The sequence below is a fragment of the Drosophila sechellia genome, chromosome 3L (genome assembly GCF_004382195.2).
Source record: "Drosophila sechellia strain sech25 chromosome 3L, ASM438219v1, whole genome shotgun sequence".
Classification (NCBI taxonomy): Eukaryota; Metazoa; Arthropoda; class Insecta; order Diptera; family Drosophilidae; genus Drosophila; species Drosophila sechellia.
In genome coordinates, this window is record NC_045951.1 from 22,547,801 (window position 1) to 22,565,682 (window position 17,882).

The following is a 17,882-nucleotide window of genomic DNA, read 5'->3' on the forward strand; positions in this document are numbered from 1 at the left end:
AGCGGGCAGTATTAAAAGATTTAGTCGAGCTGCTGTGCTGAGGATACCAACAGGATTGACGAAGCGGGCAGTGAATAAGCTGTGTCTGCTACGCCTTAAGGAAATCTGTTGAAAACCACGCTTCCAACGGGGGAGTAAGTCGGGTCACCCAGCCGCCAGTAATTCCTAAATTTGTTCGTTGTAAATATTCCAACTTAGTCGCGGTCTCACTTTGCGAATCGGCCGATTAATTTAGGTATATAATATAATAATTACACAGAGGTTCTTGGGTAGAATACCAATTGAGTTACTTGTAACTGATTCATTTTGTTGCGGCAAATTCGCGTGCAAATTAACCAGTTTCCAGTTTTACGCCGGTTTCCGCAAGCCGGTGGCTTCACAATAAATACACGACGGAGTAACTTTTAAGAGCTCTTTATTGAGCAGAGCAAGTGCTGCTGCTTATGAGGGTAGAAAAGAACTGAATACCCATATGCAAGAATTCAATTTAAGAGCTAGAATGCTGCAAATATGCTGTGTCTGCCGGCTACGTAACGACATCCGGTCGCAGAATGCCGTTGTTGTCGTATTTCATACGCTCGCCGTAGCGGCGTTAACTTAAGTTAACTTGCAAAATGTAAAAGATAACTTGGTTATCTTTATTTTTATACTCGTTACTCGTAGAGTAAAAGGGTATACTAGACTCGTTGAAAGGTATGTAACAGGCAGAAGGAACCGTTTCCGACTATATCAAGTATCTATAACATTGATCAGGATCGATAGCCGAGTCGATCTGGCCATGTTCGTCCGTCCGTCCGAATGGAGGTCGAGATCTCAGGGACTGTATAAGCTAGAGAGTTGAGATTCAGTATACAGTTTCCAGAGACACAGACGCAGCGCAATTTTGACGCTATTTGGTATTTTTTCATATTTGTATTAGTCTTGTAAATTTCTATTGATTTGCCAAAAAACTTTTTGACTGAGTGGGCGAGGCCCAATGACGCCCAATCCTGCCCAAAACTGCCACTCCCACAGTTTAGAAAAATGTTTGGTTCGTCTCAAAATCAAGAAGGTTTTATCTCATTAGAATGATTCATGTCACTGAGTTTGTTTTACAAAAACTTATTTTTCGCTACATAATCGATTATGTAATTAATTTACGTGCTTTGTAATTTTCTTTTTGACAGTCGTGGTATGATTACAAACTTCGTTGGGAGCCAAAAGAATATGGTGGAGTTCATATGCTGCATGTTCCTTCAGATCATATATGGAGACCGGATATTGTCCTTTATAATAAGTGAGTAACAAAATACCTTTTTTACCCCAAAATATTTTTAATAAGTCTCATTACGTCTCAAAATGATCAGGGTTGTAAGTCAGATAAGATTAATAATTTATAATAGCTTATTTCTAGTATTGAACTGAATACATCTAGATCTTAAGATTGTTCTTACAGGCCATTAATCCAATATTATACATTATATTATAACAATACATATACATCTTTTGTTAAATGCTTAAAATGCATTTAAGGGTCAAATTAAATTTCTTAGATTAAAACTTATTTATCTATTTGTCTTAAAGAAAAAATTGGAGGATTGAGGTCTGAAAATGTTTGAGCGAACATCACGATCTTGTATATTTAGTAGTATAAAAGTCTTTTCAAGCCAATAACCAAAATATAAGGCCAAGCTATTGCACACGCAAGTATAAAGCAAATAGTCATTTCACTAAAGTCCGCCAGAAGCAGAGCATAAAGTAAATTGCGATCATTTGTATATATACGCCTAAAGTATAAGTGTACAACGTTTTATATTCTTGATAAGGATCATTAGCGGAACGACCTGATAATGTCCGTCTCCCCGTATGAACCCTGTGGTTATAATATTAATATAGATTAAGCGATTTTCGGGCCAAAAGAAAAGAAAACACATCTTAAAAAATATATTTCATAAAAATAGTACAAACATACATAGTTAAAAGTGAATATTTATAAAAATTGGATTTCTTGAGGCGGCACCATGTGAGGTCGTATGCACCTAATAATCGATATTTACTAGACAATGTCTACTCTAGTTTTTCACACGTCGCAAGCGGAATACTGTTATGACTAACAGTCATACTTGACTGACTTTACACTAATATAAAGCCATTTTTTGAAATTTATTTTGTGATATTATGTATACTGCTTTTGTGATATTATGCTATATTCAAATAATTATAACATTAAGGCTATGCAAAACAAGAATTTAGTACATGGTGCGAATTTATCGAAAATAATACAGATTTAAAGGCTAAGAACTTGTAAAGTAAAGGGCATACTTTGTCAAATTTACTATGCATGAGCATATGTGTGCACACATACAGTTGTCGGCTGTCACTGTTTGCGTAGAAGAGATTGCTGGCTGTAGAGCTTTCCGCTCTCTGGCTCTTGAAAAAAAATTCAAGAGAGCCTGGATCGATAACTCTAAACATTTGACCCTGCTTAATCAAGCGCCCATCAACGCTATTCGTACCCAAAATGTTTAATATGCAGCCGAAATCGCAGTCTCAAACAATAACTTGACTTGTATGCCCCAATGTAATATCAAGAAAGAAAGTATTGGACGATTTTTTAAATTCCTTCGCACAACCGTTGGTAGACATGAGTACTGAGGTAAGATATAGTATGAAGGTCGAAATGGAATGTTTGGTAAATATGTAATACCTCAAAAATGATAGTCTTAAGCCAAATTAACTGTTCTAAACCTCGAAAAAATGCTCCAAGTAGTGTCCTAAGAAACAGGAAAAACTCTTTGTTGAGCTCATAAGCGAGAGTAGAAGTGATGAAGCTCGCGAGAGAGGGGAGCTTAGATAAGAAAAGAAAATGCCACAGCTGAGTTGCCTCTAAATTGTGACTCCGAAGTTAGCAAGTAAACAAATAAAAATAATAGGAATTGGCCCAACATACTGCCCCCGCTGGAATCGCGGCTTTCAACAGAATTCCTAAGGCGCAGAGACTGTATGATGCCCCGGTACGCTGATTGGGTTTCGGTCACTGAATCCAACGAAGACTTCTCATACTCGACGAAGACCTTTAGGTCAACAAAGAGTGAAAGCGAGGCATGTGAGCTAGATGGCTGACCTTACTCTTTAGTGTGCGTAGATTTTTCAAGAGAGGCTCTTCGACGAAATTTTAGCACTGGCTTCTCCGTTAATGTTCTAGGTATTAATCAGTAATGGAGTGTGTGTAATCCGTTCCAACCGCGTCTCTTGCATTAGCGGCAATCCTGGCAGAAGCTTGACTTGGCCGATACACAGCTGTTCGTAAAAGGTACTGGCGCCAATCCGTGCGTTGAGAACGATAATATTTAAGCTGTTAAGGCCAATAATCAAGGACGGATGACTTTCAATTATATTGCAGACACCAACAGCAGTGATGTTGGTCGAGAACTTAGGCGTTCGAGATCGCATTGAAATGTTTTCTGACGAACCATCTGTTTCATAACTAGAATCCACTATTCCGGTGACACAAGCTGCCGATTTTGTCCCTTTAAGTTGAAGCGTATATGCGAATCGAGATGTTATGAGGTGCGGTTGAGATCCAGAGTCGAGTAGAGCACGGCAAGGAACGAAGATTCCTGAACGGTTCCTCACTAATACGCATAAAAAAAAAAAAAAAAAAAAAAAATCTCCTTAAAAACTGAGGATTTAAGCGTTACGAGAACATCATCATATTTCTCACTCAAATGGCTTTCAATTTCATCCAAATCAAGATCTTCAAGCACGCTCAGGATTTTCCGAAATGTTTTTTGCAGCTCATCAATTAGCTCCAACCTCACATGAAGAACGGAATCGTAAAATGATGTTAACTTAATAAAAAATCTGCAAATCGTTCCCCAATATATTATGTATTGCAGCCGCGTTGCCAGATCGACTAGGCTATTGATCTTGATCAAGAAAATATATATATTTTATATTGTCGGAATATCTTCCTTCTGCCTGTTACATACTTTTCAACGTACTATTGAAGGGTATAAAATTGTTTATGTTTGCTATCGACGGTAAAGGCGAGTGAAATGTTTACAACTAGGGTGACGTCGATCGTGAGAGAGATGTATGTATGTCGTCTCAGGAGCTTATGTCGTATTAATTTGAATAATTGTACAGTAGTCACTGAATTTATGTTGCTGACAAATGGAATAATGGGTATATCGGAATATACAGGTAGTTGGGGATTTGCGTTTACTTCACTCGCACCTACTTTTGCCGATGGGCAATAGATTTTGTTTAGTTTTAACAATCGTATTGGTTCATATAAAGTTAAATTTGCGCTGGACAATATAAATTTATATTTTTAATGTAAGTTTTATATTTTTTATTTCTAGTGTACACTGCCTTAATTGTATTTCACAATCTTGTTAAATTTGTTTTTTACTTATATGCGCCAATAATATTACGCTCAATATATTTAATATATTCATTTTCCGATACAAACGTATTGGCAATTCGCTAATTTATTAGTAAGGATTTGAGAGATGCATACGTTTTGTAAAGATTTTGGTGAATGAACTGGATACATGCGTTAGAATAATAATGTCTGACTGCTTAACCAAACTGAAGTTTTGTTGGATAACGAATTTTCTAATTCTTCATGTTTTAATATTTTGCGATTAAGAGTAGGAATATCTCTTTTTATTGTAAACTCATTTGTGAATCTTCGATATATTCAAGAAATAAGCTTAATGAACATATCTAGAAAATGTGAAAGCCTCTTCTTCTTTCTATTTAATAAGTCTTTTTGTATCTTTGGGTTTTTTGTATATCATTTTAATAATTTCATGAAATTTCCCTAATTTCATGTTTTATTTGAAGTAGTGCGAAAGCAAAACAAGAGCATTATTAATATATTTTCATGTTTTATAAAATCTTGGTGAGTTTTAAATATTATTGTTTGATTTATCATATGATGTTCGGTTCTATGTATCCCTGTGTCCATAAGTAAATAGCTATTATTCAAAAATATAGGTGTAATACTAATTTGTTCGGCTGTTTTCAATGGTGTTTTCGTCCATGTCACTAATTTTAGAATCAGAATCGTCAGTTTCCCTGGAATGACACAAAAGGTTTCGAAATTCGAATTTTTATTTTTTTTGTTTAATGTGCTTGTGTGTTTTATAACTTTATAACACCCTATTAGTTTCTTGTCAGTGTTTTTCGTCTTTTTGTTCTAAAGTTCCTGTCACTTTATATGGACATACTAGTTTAGCCTTATGTTTCCCTTTTAACCTTAGTATATTCAAGATCTAATTCATGTTCCTTGTTGTTTTTTTATTTGATGTCTGTTGTGTTATTTCTTTTTTTTTTCATATTTTTGTTTAGTTCCGTACTATAAAGAAATATTTGTGCTGGAGTTTTACGTGTGGCATAATGGGTTATTTCATGATTATATACATAAGAGGAGGTGTATTAGTAATTAATTGTTTTATGGTCCCTTTCTATATCAGCTATATCATTTTTGCTAGTAGAAATTTCAATATTAACATTCTCTTTTTGTACAACGGATTATACATACGGATCTTGACCCATTTGAATAGTTTTTGTCCTACTTATCATATTACAAATTTTCAAAAGAGCTTTTCTACTTTTCAATCCAATCAGTGGTTTTTGTTTTCCAAATTGAACTAAAAAATAATCGTAAGTGTTCTTAATTCCATGATGTATAGTTATTTCATGTATTTCTAATATTTTTCATAAAAGTCTGCATACTTGGGCAAGTTTGGGAGTATTACAGAATCTATAATTTATTTCGTTCCAGTATTTGTTTTAATTTGTTCCATATAGGCTCGTTAAAAAAATGGCAGTCTACGTCATTGTTGATGTACATAACAAACTTGTGTCCATATATATATTTTATAATATTATCTTTTAAAAAATTTCAGTCATGTTACATTTTATCACCATACGTTAATAGGTCGTTTGATAATTTGTATGCAATCCCCATTATATTCCTGTGCACTGTGCACCAGTGATCTTGTATCTATTTTGGAATACTTCCTCAATATTATCGTCTTTAGATATTTTTGTAATTTTAGACAACGCGTCCTTTCATTTACCTTTTATTTTCTAACGATGCAGTTTCATATTGGGCTCTTTTATGTTACGTAGCCAAACAAGGTGGTTCATGGTCAGGGTGGATATATTTAGTTGCCTGGTTGTACAAACACAAAAGTAAATTCCGGAGCGCAGAAGAAAAAGGCATTAGTTATCAAAACGCTTTTTAAGGCTAGTGTAAACCATTGCATAATAGCTCTCGGTAACTGGATAAGTTAGGCCAACGTAAAGCCATACAATAAAACTAGATAATCAATTTTTCGATAGCTGGAATTTTAAATCAAGTAAGTACAAAATTATATTGATGTATATATTAGCAAATTATAAAATTAAACTTGAAAACGAAGAGACGATAAGTTATGATAAACAGAAATTTAAATCATAAGAAAAATTAAATACTTATTATTGATTTGCTAGAATTATTAAATTTGTTTGAAAAAATTTAACAAAAAAAATTCCGAACAGCGAAAATACTATATGAGATAAAGTCGAGGCACAAATTATCCAACATGGCAGCAAAGGAAGGCAATATTCCGTAAAAAACGATAATATCCAGAAACAATAACAACGCTCCTAACTGCGAAAAATTCACAAACGAAATAAAATTCACGGCCGCAGCGGATTGTATTATATAAGCGCTTATGTATTGGTATATAGCGGTTTGGATTACCTTCCTAACGCTTGCAAAGTTTTGCGAGTGTTTTTTAGTGAGATTTAAGAACAAGCAAATGCTGCATCCAATGGCGCTTCAAAAAGTTTTAAATATATATATATGCATGCATGTATTCTCTTTTCCTTAATAAGCGTTTTATTGTCATTGTTCAAAAATTATGCATGCAATTCTAGCTATCAAATCTATCTACTATTTCGATACAACTGTGTCTAGAATTGAAAGTGAATGAATTTTTTGTTCCCGACCTTATAAAGTATACATATATAATTTACATAGGTTATTACATTATTTTGGGAACGCGATATTGACCGCTTGCGATATTGTTTGTATACAATGAGCGGATGTTGATTGTTTACATTGCGTTCGCCACTCTGCATATTCTCTTTTCTTCGTATCTTCGTTCGTTTATGGGCTTATTAGATTTGTTAAAAATATGTAACAGGTAGAAGGAAGCCTTTCCGACCATATAAAGTATATATATTCTTCATCAGGGTCAATAGCCAAGCCGATCTGGCCCTGACTGTCCGTCCGTAGGAGCTTTGAGGTCTCAGGAACAATAGAAGCTAGAGTGTTGAGATTAAGCATACAGATTCTAGAGACATAGACGCAGGGCAAGTTTGTTGGCATGCCCACCCACTCCCACGCCCACACTTTTAAAAAATATGTTGATATTTTTTCATATTTATATTAGTCCTGTAAATTTCTATCGATATGGCAAAAAACACGCCCATTCTAACACCCGCAAGACGCCGAAAACTACCACTTACACATACAAATGCCAAAAACGGTTACGCCCAAAGTTTTGAATAATTTCTTGCATATTTTCTCATTTTATTCTCCAATATCTATCGATCTCCCAAAAAAATGATTAAATTTGCTGAGTAACGGGTATCTGATAGTCTGGGAACTTGTTAATTTCTATTGATGTCCCAAAAAGACCGTTGAGCTTTCTCGTTCACACCCCCATGACACAAGTCTATCCTTCTATTACTAGCACTTGCAGAATTACTATATGTAAGAACACGTAGATACATATATGTCGGGAAGTTAACTGTTTCGGGTTCCTCTGTTGCCGCGCTCCGCCTGCGAGTCGTACACTTCCTCGGTTGCGACATATTCACGCGTCTGCTTTCTCAGAGTTTTCAAACATAAGTGACCCGTGTACATTTCAACATCGCTCTATCTCGCTTGATACATGCTGGTCGAACCCACCACAGGACAAGCATTTGTCTCACTCTAACGCATCGTCGAACCGAGGCTATGTAGAACAGAGCAAAATCCGTTAAACTCGCATAACGGAACACAGCGAACAGCGATCAAAAAGAAACGAAGACAAGAACAGCTCGATACGAATTTTATTTATTAGAGATGGAACTTAGAAAATAAAAATAAGACTAATAATGATGCGACATATACATAATAACCTGCACCATGGTATGTTCATCGTTCCCCATTAAGTAAAATCTTGTGTTTAATTGAGAAATCAAATTTAATTGCGAACACAGGTTCAGAATATGTCTAAATTTCTATTTTACAGTCTACTGAAGAATTTTCTTTAGTTTCTTCCGTAAATTCGAGATTCCTAAATCGTTGATACCGGTGTACTTCTGAACACAAAGCTAAAATCCATCGAATTGCCTTGACGCGCCATTTAATTTTTTAATTATTTTCTAGCAAGTAATTTGTTAATAAATTTTGTTTTTTTGATTTTGTGAATGAATGTTTGATGTTGGAGCGAAAAAAAATAAAATTGAAAGCAAAGGTGGTTCAAATATTAGATTCGTACAATATGGTCGCATCTAACGCTTGCTGGTTTTTGAAGCTAAATGAAACAGCTTAAAAGAAATCAGCTATGTGTGTGGAGCACCGCTGAAAGGGTTTGCCCTGTTTTTAAGCGGCTGAAGCGGATTACGGAGCACACCAATGTCGTTGATTAAGTGTATCCTGCACACACGCAATAGTGATTAATTTTAAATAACGATCTGTATAAAACCTTATTAAAAGATAACTTAGGGCGTTATAAGAAAATAACGTTAATAGTTGGTCCACCAAATTAAAAGTAAATGCTGTGAAAGAATTACCATTATCCATTATTGCTGTTCAAATAGTTAGTATGAGGGAATCCAACAAGAAAAACTAGTTTCAATATGACGAGCCATGTTCAAACGGAATTGAAAGCCCATACATTTGTCAGTGCTTATATAAGCGGAAGACCCTAATGCATCTTCTTTAACATAAATCTCATAGACTAAATACCCAATCGAGTACCTAGTTTTTGAAGTGACTTTGAATATCTTTAATCCTAAACATCCAGTTACATTTTATACTGATAGGGGGGCCATTTTCTGGCAATTCAATTTCGTATTGAGTACTATTGAGCTAATAAGCCTTTTCATTAGCTTGTTTTTCAAAATAGGAGACGATTTTTATGATAACGATTTCAAGTGATTTATTTTATTTTCCTTGGAGAAATTTGGCAGCGATGCGCCACTTCGATCGCTGCTGCAGTAAAGTTAAAGACTCTTCCTTTCATCGGGACCAGAAAATCTGATGCAGGTAGGCTATGCACCGCCAGCTATCCAAGCGATTGAAGTTTAAGTTTGTCACATCTGTCTCGATAAACAAAAAGGCGGGCCACCATTCAAAAAATGTGCTGGAGTTAAACTTGACGTCGGCAATGCTTTCTGAAATTGGAAATTGATACTAAAGGTCGAAATACTCTACCGTAGATATGTGGCAAGGAAGGGTTCTCAGCTCATCGAAGGTCAAAACAGAAGAGCCCATAGCCTCCCAAAGACCATCAAAGTGATGCGATCGAGGCGGAATGAACCGCCACTCGATATTATCCGCAAAGGACACTGCCTTGGTGTGGACGTCGCTGAGGAATAAACGCATCAGTACAAGAAACTCGTTCTTTGCGCCAACAAAGTTAGTTGCATTGTCGAACCAAAATTGTTGTGGCATCCTTTTTGTGCATATAAACTGGTGTTGGCCTTCAAGAAAGCAACTGCAGAAAGACCTTTAATAAGGTTCAAATGTATCGCCTTGCTTGCAATGCAAATAAAAACACAAATTTTGTATTTTACATTCAGGCGGATGATATCTTCCATTCGCAGATCCGCCATTATGTGCTCAATAAGGTGATGTTTCGTTCGAAAACACATGACGCACTTGTCCACCCCTTTTTACGAGTTTCCTCCCCCCAATAGGTCAATATTGGGATCGAATTATGCTGAGAAGATCGCGAGGACCAGTATGTAGGTTGCACTCATGAGTGTGTTTTATAATGGTTATAGTAACTGGGTGATCATTTGGTATGATTATTGGAAGTCGGCCATTGAAATCCAACGAAGAGTTGTTCAACCGTACATCTGCATAATCTGAAGTTATAGCGAGCCTAGTGGACTAGACAGCGGTACCTTCGTCTGCAAGGATTTAATGTCATTCCATAAATGAGCACGCGAAACCAAACGCAGCAACAGAGATGTCCCACATTGAAATTCGGTGACACTAAGCCCAGGATATTGAATGCCCTTGCAAAACTTATATATGTACCCAAACGTACGCTGCAAAGCATCAAATGAATTCGCATATTTGGAACATGCCACATTATGAGTCATGCCGAAATTGCGAAAACTACAGCATCTACCTTGACATTCCGAATCTTGTGCCAACGGAAGGCTTTCGTCATAGGACAACTTTTCCTTGCACAGCAGCTAAAGAAAAATCTTGGACTTTTAGATTACTGGGCCAACCAAAACAAGTAAATCGTAGAACCGAGAGATTGCGGATAGAACTAAATGCCGGCAAGGACTCGATGTTGATTGAAGGGTTGAAAATGAGAAAAACAGGTGATCAGACACCGGATCGCAGGCGAGGCCTAGTGTTTTTGTAAAAGCGCTTCCATAGTCAAACTTCAAGAAGGACTCCTTATCATCTTCCGAAACTCCTTCCAAAACAGCCGGTACATTTGAACACCATTTCCTTAGTTTAAAAATGCCTCTGGACAAGATCCCAGGCGTCTGCTGCATTATGTTGATGGCTTATACTTTGCAGCTGGCGCCAGATATCAAATTATCGACAGGCAAATTATCGGCGGGCAGTAAGCAAGCTCATCTTTAGAAGAATCTTCCCACACAATGCACTGGAAGTACGCATCCTCAGCCAAAACAGTGACACACCGGTAAATTTTACAGATGTCTTCTGTGATTGCAGCTGTGATTCAAGAAGAGTCTGGTATAGTTTTCGCTGAATCACTGGAAAAGACGTCAGAACATCGTTTAAGGAGTATCCTGAAAAAGTTGACGACGATCCATCAAAATCGACGCGAGATTCGTGTGCCGAAACTTCTGACATATGTCCCATCTGCAAGTACTTCTTAATAAAAGCCTTGTATTAGGCCCTGACTACTGGACGATTCTCTTGTTTTCTCTCAAGAGATAAGAATCTTGTGCAGAGCTTGCTGGTAGGACTTCCCCAACAGATATAAAATTGGCTGGCAATCGAACAGAATAATCCTCAGCCAGCAAGCGAGCAAATTGTTTAACGAACTGCACTTCACAGTCAAGCTCTTCCTTCGTAGCACCGACAATGGGCTTGGCGCAGCTCTCCACTTATCAAACTCGTCAAAGCAGCACCTCATGCAATCCAGTAGCGTTTACTTATTGGGCGGAACAACCTCGCATGACGATATCAATGCCTTGCCATTGGAGCGACTACAGGCTCCGGAAACAACCCAGCCTAAACGAGTTTTTTGATTTAGAGGCAATCTCGACAGAATCCTGACTCGGCGCTCGCATGATTAATTGAATCTGAGGCCACCGTTTCAGTAAGCTGATATCTTTCGTGTGACGAAGACGAGGCTAAGGCTCCCAGGCCGGAGTTGCATTGTCTCATTTGATGGCCACTCTAAGGGCACTTGTATAAAAGGAGTCAGTAATTTTGCTTCTCGAAATCGACTTGCTGGATTCAGGTTCTTAAAACTCTGAAAATACTGAATTGAGTGCACAGAAGCATTACTTAAGATATGTGGCGAAAAAGGCTGACCTATGCATATAAATGTACGATAAGATCCCATAACCTGCCATGGTGAAATCCATAGCCTCCAGAGTCCTGAGTCGCTGGTGTAGAAATGACGCATAGCAAACCTGTTTTCAAAAACTACAAATCTATAGCATGGTTGCCCTAAGAAATTTCTAGTAAGCGAACGGTTTCCATAGCCGTGCCCCTTAAAGAGGTTTGTAAATGCTGCAGCTTTTCTATGTTTGTGAGGTCAGGATTTCTATCAATTATCGCCGTAAACATAGAATAAATATCAGCGAATTTCGGTAGCTAAAGAGGGGGCAGCGACGGCACCCTAATCCGTGAATAGCTGCTGATGGGCACAATCGCACCGAGAAATGCTATCAGTAAAGCCTACTCAGGGCTTGGATTTGTGAGGAGAGCTTTGAAATCTTCCCACGAACTGAGGATAGAAGCGTTACGAGAACATCATAAAATTTATCACTCAAATCGCTTTAAATTTCATCCAAATCAAGCTCTTCAAGCTCACTGAGGATTTTCCGAAATGTTCTTTGCAGCTCATCAATTAGCTCCAACCTCACATGAAGAACGGAATCGTAAAATGATGTTTACGGGGAACTTGATAAAGAATCTGCTAATCGTTCCCCACTCTATTATATGTTGCACTCGCCTTGCGCCTCAAAATTTCACCCTGTTTGGTAACGTTGCCAGAAGTTGTGAGAGTACAAGAGAGCGCGAGAGAGGGGATCACGCAGCTGATCTGCATAGCTAAAGCTGAGGTGCCGTCGCCTGATTGCAATCCGTGTAACTTAGGTACTGCCGACGGCTGCGAGATCCGACAAGTACAGAAAAGGAGAGCAAATATTTCATGATTGTTTTTTGTCCCGCAGCCCTCAAGCAGCTGAAAAAAATAAAACTTACTATACTACTTACTATAAGCTGTTGCTTGGAAGACATTTAAAAATTTGCATATCGATATGCAATTTACATTGAAATTGACAGGACATATATTAAAAAAAAAATATATGCAAACAAAATTGTGGACGTGTGCTTGCCGATCAAGGTAGGTTTATTGGAGGTTCTGGGTTTCGCGAGGTTTGCACTTCATAAAAAATCCAGTGGGTTATCAGAAGCCCTAAGCCAATCTTTTAGCTTAAGCTATAAATTTTGGTCAGTGTTACTGATTTGAGAATCTTAATTGACCAATTAAACTTCGTTGCATTGTTCTGAAATATACGTAGACAAGTATCGCTTCATATAAAATACGGGATTTAATTAAAACTCCTGATAAAATGTAGTGAACTTTGTATTATGTGTATTATTTGTATGTATTACTTCTATCCAATTAACACGTTATTTCAAATACTTAGACATATATTCTTAAGAAATTTCCAATTTTTAACAATATAACATCTTTCCAAGTATTAAAAGTAATTATAATTTGTACCGATACTGAAAAATATCATGTAGTGCTGATGGTAACTTCGAAGTGACTCTTGCAACAAAAGCCACAATTTACTCAGAAGGATTAGTTGAATGGAAGCCACCAGCAATATACAAATCATCCTGTGAAATAGATGTAGAATATTTCCCATTTGATGAACAGACCTGTGTTCTAAAATTTGGCAGTTGGACTTATGATGGGTTTAAGGTAGGTCATTAAAAATCTTTGCTAATTTTTGTATAAATCTTATACACAATTCCTTTCGAAAGTTTTAAATATCATTTTTATTTTTTCGATATGTTTAATTCATTTAGTCACAAAAGACCAAATTCCATTTAAATTTCTTTTTAAATTTTGCAATATGTGAGTAATAATAGTTAATTACTCATGAATTTTTAATAAGCCCCCATCGTGATTAATTTAAATTTTTATTGTAAATATACACAATGATAATGCATTTATATAACAGAAAAGTACTTTTTTTTTGACATTATGGATAACATTCAGCACAGCCAAAATTGTACCCAGTGGAGTAAAAATTATTTATTCATAAAATGCTATGAGTAAATTTTAGGACTTGCATGTTTATGTTTTCTATTACTCTTTCCTGTACAACAGCTTTTGTGAGATTCTACGTACACCTTATATTGTTGCATACTTAAGCAAATATGCCAGGTTCATCAAATAACTCAGAAGATAAGATATAAATATAATGAATGTACCAGCATTCCTAATGTATTAATGATAATTCAGAAAATATAGTGCTTTATATGTTCAGCATAACAGCATCTTTAAATATATTTTAATAGATTTACATATTTATGTAATTTATTAAAGAAAAAATAATTTTCACTAATACAAAGTATTAACTTTTACAGCGTAAAAGCTGGGATTCTAGCGACGCCAACTATCACACTCAGATTCTTGAAAAATATTTAGATTAATACATTGAGATTTTTAATCGACCTTTATTGAAAAAATATATCGCGCGTCCGTCTAGAACACGAACGCGCGGACCCTTACACTAATAACATCTTAGACGAATAACTATCAACGTTTGTCTCTTGTTGCACGGAATTAAATAGAAAAATTTACATATGTCAACTTAATTAAATAAGCGGTTTTAGAATCAATGCATCGTCCAAGCTCGGGTATTTGGGCTTGGAAATAGCGCCCCAGGTAATTTGTGAAGATATCGACACCAATAAGATCCTTTCATAAAAATTAAATTTATCCTAAAGGGCAGAGTTTCTACGTTGTCCGCAGTACTGCAGGTTCCGTTGATAATTACAAGCCGGAACCTAATACATTATACATTATTAAAGACAGTATTTACATTGTATTTATTGTAGGTTGAAAAATATATAATTATTCGCAGTACCAGTAGGTACTTCTTAGTACTTCTATGGCAGCTATATGATATTGCTCCGATCCGGTCCGTTTCGACCTGCTAAAGAAAGAAGACTTTGGAAAAGTTTAGAAAGTTATAGTTTAGAAATATATAAGACCAATAGGGAAGTTGATGTCGATTCGGCTATTGAACTAATCGTAAATGTATTCTTAACTGAGTTGCACAGAAATACAAGGCACATAAGACTTCCTTTTCTTCGAGAGCTGGACTTCTATAATATTCATCAATTTATTTATGAATTGAACTAAAACGAAAACAACTGTATTTAATATATGTGAAAATGAACGAAGACCAGCTTGGTGTGTTTTTCATTTTCCACTCGAGCCGGTAGTTGATCGATAGATCATCGATAGAACAATCGGAAAAGTGCCGGCCGAATTCTGGGTCCAGTATTAAGCCATCCTTGCTGACGGTGCCTGAATAAAAGGAAGTGTTTGCTACAGGGCATTTGCGATAATCGTGAGTGTGCACTACTTTTTTTAACAACTTCAGAATGTTTGGGATTAGTAAGTGACATACCAGTCTGAATGGTAGCTACCCGAAGCGTGCCATCTACACCCTGGTGCATCTCAGTGATGCGTTCTAGTCTTCACTCTAATGGACCTGCCGCTTCGCGAGTTCTGGAATGACCACGTCATTGACTTCTTGGCGGAAATCAATACCGCAGTCGCTGCACACGTGTTGAACCAGATTATACGAAGAAAATGACTATACGAACGAATTGGAAGGAGAACAAGGGTGAAATTTGAGCATTGTAGTTATTTGTTTTTCTACCACATTGACCGAGTCTGGAGGTGTAATTTTGTCCTGGGGCCACTAGTCGCCGGATTGGTGTAGCCAATTTGGCCCGTTTAGCCACAGCTTGTGCTGCGTGTTGCACAATCGAAAGGATTCTCCTGGGTAGGAACATGACAACACTGTGAGACTTAACTTCGTGAAAAGTGCATCTCGTCTTGAATGTGGCCTTGTTGTCCATTTCGAAGATCACTGTGTTGCAGCAATGTGACTTAGAAGCGCTGTGTGGTTTGCTGACCATTTCCGGAGCTCCAAGCCAACTGACTTGAGCGCGCCTATGTCATCGTTTCGAAATTTTAGCGTCCCGTCCGTGGTTTCATGTCCACTTTGGACATCATCTATGTAAATCTCCCCCAGTAAGGCGTCTTCTGATGGAGGATAATTAATTTGTTTCATGTCTTATTTGGACATCATCTACATAAATCTCCCGCTGTAAGCCGTGTTTTGCAAGAGGATAATCAATTTGTTTGTCAATCGCGATCTGGTGGATCAGTATAGCAGTATACGGAGCTGATGTGATTCCCAACGTCACTGTAGTGAATCAAAACTCTCTTAAGTTACCAACTTAATCGCGCAACTAGATCCGCTGGTATTGAGAGTCGTTAGGGCGCATGTCGATGACTCTGAACATCCTTTGGATGTCTGGAACAAAAGCAAAATACAACCGATAAAGCGCCAATTTAGAATGACTCCGCCCAGATCATAATCTTTCATTCGAACTTTTGCAGCAGGCTTCATAAAGTACACGTAGCTTAGTGGTGACACTATACTCCTTTAGGACTGCATGGTGCTGAATTGTGCTAAAGGAAACGCATAACTTCCCAATTGAGTTAAGCTGTGGAAGTGATTTGTCTAGATCGCCCGAGAACTTGATATGGACATATGTATTTTCCCTTTGGTTGACAAAAAGGGGTGTCCACAAAATTTTTTTCACAAATCTTTCTTCTGGAGTTAGTTGGCGTTCAGTTGAAACGTGATCCAATTCGAAGAACGTGTGCACCATCTGCTCTAGCGTCGTGAAGTTACAGCGCACCGCGATTGTATGGGCCCTCGATCTCGTCACTGGCCCAAAAACAATACAAACTAGGGTAGTGTTCTGTGCGATTGGATCTTCATTTGTGTCTCTTCGAATCTCTGTAAGCGGCAGCTGTGTATGAGATCCACAACCAAGAGGACGTCAAAAGGTCCACATCCTGTAAAGCTGGCATCAGCTAATTTAAATCCTTGAAGGTGCTGATCTGTGGGAAATTCAATGTCTCTTTTGGGAATATCACCAGTAAGTGTATGGAGGATGTATGCTATGGACGCATGCTTTGTGCGTAGTTGGATCCAGAGCAGGAACTGATCATAAAATCTGTGCTGTGGCGACGCTTGTTTTCAGAGAAGCCGCCGATACCTGTTGTGTCTGATAATAAAGGCCGACGTGGGAGACCTAGATGTTGTACAAGCCTTTCCGTGACAAGAGTGCCTTCGGAATCATGGTCAGTTTGTGCCCTCGCTAAACATGATTGCCCTGTGTTCAGGTTGGTAATCCGGACTAATGCTGTGAAAGCACTTTGTGTGGCAACTGCGCTGAGAAGTTCAGTCTCAGAAGAAATAATCTGTAAGCTGCGCTTTTTTGGTTGGGCACTAGGGCAGCGCTCGGACGTAATTCTGTAATGGCAGCACTGGAAACAATTGCGAAAACTCGCGCAATGGCTAAGCGCGGGGACCGTGCTAAGATAATTAAGACATGTCTTGATACGGTAAATGATAGTCTTGCGAGCAAAGCAGTCCTTTGCAAGACAGTCAGGGCACCGATGAATAATATGGTTCCCTTCACAAAGTTAACACCGTGCTGTGCTAGTTTCGGTGATGGTAGCGTTTGACATGTTATATGTATCCGTCAGAGCCATGTGACCCGGATCCTGATCGCGCCCTACATGCAATGCTTGTTTCAGAAAGTGAACTTTCTGAATGTTAGATAGAGACTGGTTTTCGTAACCTGCAAGAAGATATCGTAGAAAGAAAGCCAATTATTGAAACTGCTCTAGAAACGAAGGATTTGGAAGCTTTGGCAACGGAATGTTCGTAATGGATGCTAGACATTGGAAGTTTCTCGTCTTGGTTTTCTGAAATGTTGCAGTAAATTCTGCTATATTCTTCAATAAATTGATTGTGTAGGCTTGTCGTTTGGATTCTGAACACTTATGGTTATGTTTAACTACGCACGTGAAAAAATACACCCACAGAAACACTTATCTTTTCTGTTCGTTATTTCGCCATTCCTTGGGTCCGTTATTCGACGATCTGTTATGTGTATGTGTGTGGTATGTGTGGATCCGTTATGTGTAGGGCTTGCACACGCGGTATCGAAGCCCAAATGTTCAAAATGCAGCTTTGTGTTCAAATAAATAGGTCAAATTGATTTTCAATTGTCAATTGCTTGTTTCAACTTCACGCCGTTCTATCAAGACAGAACACTT

At 37.6% G+C, this 17,882-nt stretch overlaps 1 protein-coding gene across 3 annotated transcripts in view; it reads left to right on the plus strand.

The window, feature by feature from the left end:
- The window catches only part of LOC6620133 (acetylcholine receptor subunit alpha-like), a 76,948-nt gene that overhangs the window by 17,511 nt on the left and 41,555 nt on the right, over positions 1-17,882 (plus strand). For 2 of the 3 annotated variants that reach the window (XM_032717346.1, XM_032717345.1), the window contains exons 4-5: positions 1,167-1,276; positions 13,238-13,418. In XM_032717346.1, the coding sequence (XP_032573237.1) occupies positions 1,167-1,276; positions 13,238-13,418 (291 nt within the window). Of the gene's footprint in view, positions 1-1,166; positions 1,277-13,237; positions 13,419-17,882 lie in introns of those variants that run through there. The other variant, XM_032717348.1, reaches the window with a different exon arrangement.